We start from the raw sequence: 2,610 nt of genomic DNA on the forward strand, positions 1-2,610 counted from the left end.
AGAAAATAATTCTGCCTAAATTTTGTGGTGTTTTTTCCTCATTAGGGTCTGTATGGGTTCATTTTATGCTCAGTCCCAGGAAGCGCTTTATTTAAAAACCACAACGACCAACAGCAACAGCAAAACATAGTAAAAAAAAATAAATTACCTGGAGTATACATATCTCCAGTATTGGGATTTGTTAAAAATGGCAGAAAGTCTTCCACATGGCTTTGCATATATCCAGCAGTTTGACATCTTAAGGCAACCACAGTAAGAGTTTCATCCTGTTCTTTCAGTTGATCTTCAATGGCTCTATACATACAGTGGCCATCAGATGGAATCTGTTTAATTTCCAACTGTCTAGCTGCCAATATTTGAGCAAGTTTTTCACTTTCTACATGTCTGGCTCCAGATAAGTTCTCTATTTCAGCCTCAGCTATCCTTTCTTCTCGCTCCTTTTCCAATGCAGCTTTTTTTTCCTAAAAAGAAAAGAACATAGGAGAATTAATTAGTAATAATTAGGCTAATTCTCATTTATTAAGGGGACAGAGATATAAGAGTCTGAAAACTTTTTGCCATTTTTCTCCCTTCTCCCAAAAGCATCACCACGTTGATCATCTCATTATTTATAAAACTACATGCCAAGTTTCTAAAAACTTTACGTACTGATTTTATAATACTGTCTTAAGACTGAGTTGTCCTAAACCTTAAAGCACGTTATTATTGTATTTAAGCCCATGCTAATGCAAGCTTCTTAACTTACCACTCCACCAGTGAGGTGCTAATCTGCCAGAGTGTTTAGTGGGGTACAGGCAGACAGTCTTTTATCTAGCTTTTTTAAAAAAAGTATGTATATATACATACACATATTTAGGAAATAGATAAAACATTTTTCTTTAAAAAAAATTAAAATATTACAGATAGACTAAAACTCCCCTAAAAAAGCTGCCATCCCAGTGCTTGGTGCAGAGGTTTGGTGTGTATCCTTCTAGATTGTTTTTCTATGCATTTTAATTAATATGGTATACTCACAGAAAACATAGAAATTTTTTTAACAAAAGTGGTATCATGTATTACATTCTGCAATGTGCTTCCATTATTCAAATGTCTTAAGAGATCCTCCCTCTTATGTATGGCAGCATATGCAAGGATGGAGTGAGGTGAGGTCAATGGGAGATTTGTGACATGAAGAATAGATAGGAGGTGGGATGGGAAGGTTAGGGAAGGAAGAGAAAAAAAATTCTGATAGCTGGACTAGTAAGGATCACAAGCCAGAAAGCCCTATATGTTTCACAGCTAGAAACAGTTCACAGAGCTACAGTACCAGAGAAAAAGGTCAAGAGATGAGGTTGGGGGCAAAAAAGAAAAGTATATAGGTAATATATATTAAGTCTATACTTACATAGTGTTAAAAAAAAAAAACTAGAAGGATACACAAAAAATATTTCTAGTGCTTTTCTCTAGATGACAGAATGCCAAAATAACTTGTATTTTGGTATGTGTGTGCTTTTCTGCATCTTTCTAATTCTCTACTGTGTGTTTGATTTGTACACTCAGGGAGGAAACTGATTTTCAATTTAAAAGAATAAAAACAGTTAAACTAAATTCTACAAATCTTGATGTTAATAGTAAATTACAGTAAAGAATTTGGTAGACCAAGAGTAGGGAAAGGTAAAGATTTTCATACTCCTAAGCTCTAACTCCTTAGGGCAAAAGAAATGAATGGGAAGGCAAATTTCAATTAAACTTACTGTCATACACTTTTACTAACTGCTTGTTAAGTGCCATGCTAGATGAACCTGAAGTGATTTCCAAGTTACCTGAATTAAAAGCAGTATTATCTTCCTAATAAAACATAAGCCTATTTAAGATTTTTCCTCCCCACTGAAACCATAACAGAAGTAATATGAACCAATTTATATTATTGCATACCTACAACTGTGGATCACAGAGGCATAAAATGTTAAAACACAAGATGGCACTATTACTTTATAAACACTAAAAAAAAGTTTCAGAGGGGAGAGGAAGAATAAGCACCTTAGGTATCATCTAATCCAAAACCCCTCATTTTCCTCTTCTGAGGAAACAGCACGCAGAAAGATTTCCAAAGGCCATACCGCTGGTTAGAGTAGAGTGGGGACCAAGGATAACACAGAGAACTCCTCTATCCAGGCACCTGAATCAGAATAAAAGCTGGAGCAGATGGCAGCTGGAATTAATGATGTCATGTGCTATTTACTGCAAGAGTGGAACTTTATACTATCTGCAAAACTGTTTAAGCCTCTAAAATACTAATTCTAATCATTTTGCTTTTTTTCCTCATGCTTTGCTTCAGTATTACAAAGCAACAGACTTTCCTTCCCAGGGCACTAGATAAGAAATCCATTGGATTCTTTTCCCAGCAATGTATAGTTTCCCAATAGTATTAGGCACATTAGTTTCTACAACCATAGTACTGGAGATCAAACAGTACCAATAAGGTCTAATGAAAACATATATAAGATAAAAATAGCATGTAAATCATAAATATACTGCTGGTAAAACTAGATATATGTTGAAATATTAATACAGTAAAAACAACTCAAAAAGAATCTTAAAAACTGGACACTAGTCCTGGGTTTGTATCCA

The 2,610-nt window shown here is 34.6% G+C and overlaps 1 protein-coding gene across 1 annotated transcript in view; it reads right to left on the reverse strand.

Annotated features, from left to right (window-relative positions):
- Window positions 1-2,610, reverse strand: part of OTUD6B (OTU domain containing 6B) — a 39,797-nt gene that overhangs the window by 18,136 nt on the left and 19,051 nt on the right. The window contains 1 exon segment of the mRNA XM_012643540.1: window positions 149-461. Within this exon segment, the coding sequence (XP_012498994.1) occupies window positions 149-461 (313 nt within the window).

Source organism: Propithecus coquereli, unplaced genomic scaffold, assembly GCF_000956105.1.
Source record: "Propithecus coquereli isolate 6110/MARCELLA unplaced genomic scaffold, Pcoq_1.0 Scaffold2, whole genome shotgun sequence".
In the NCBI taxonomy this organism is placed as follows: Eukaryota; Metazoa; Chordata; class Mammalia; order Primates; family Indriidae; genus Propithecus; species Propithecus coquereli.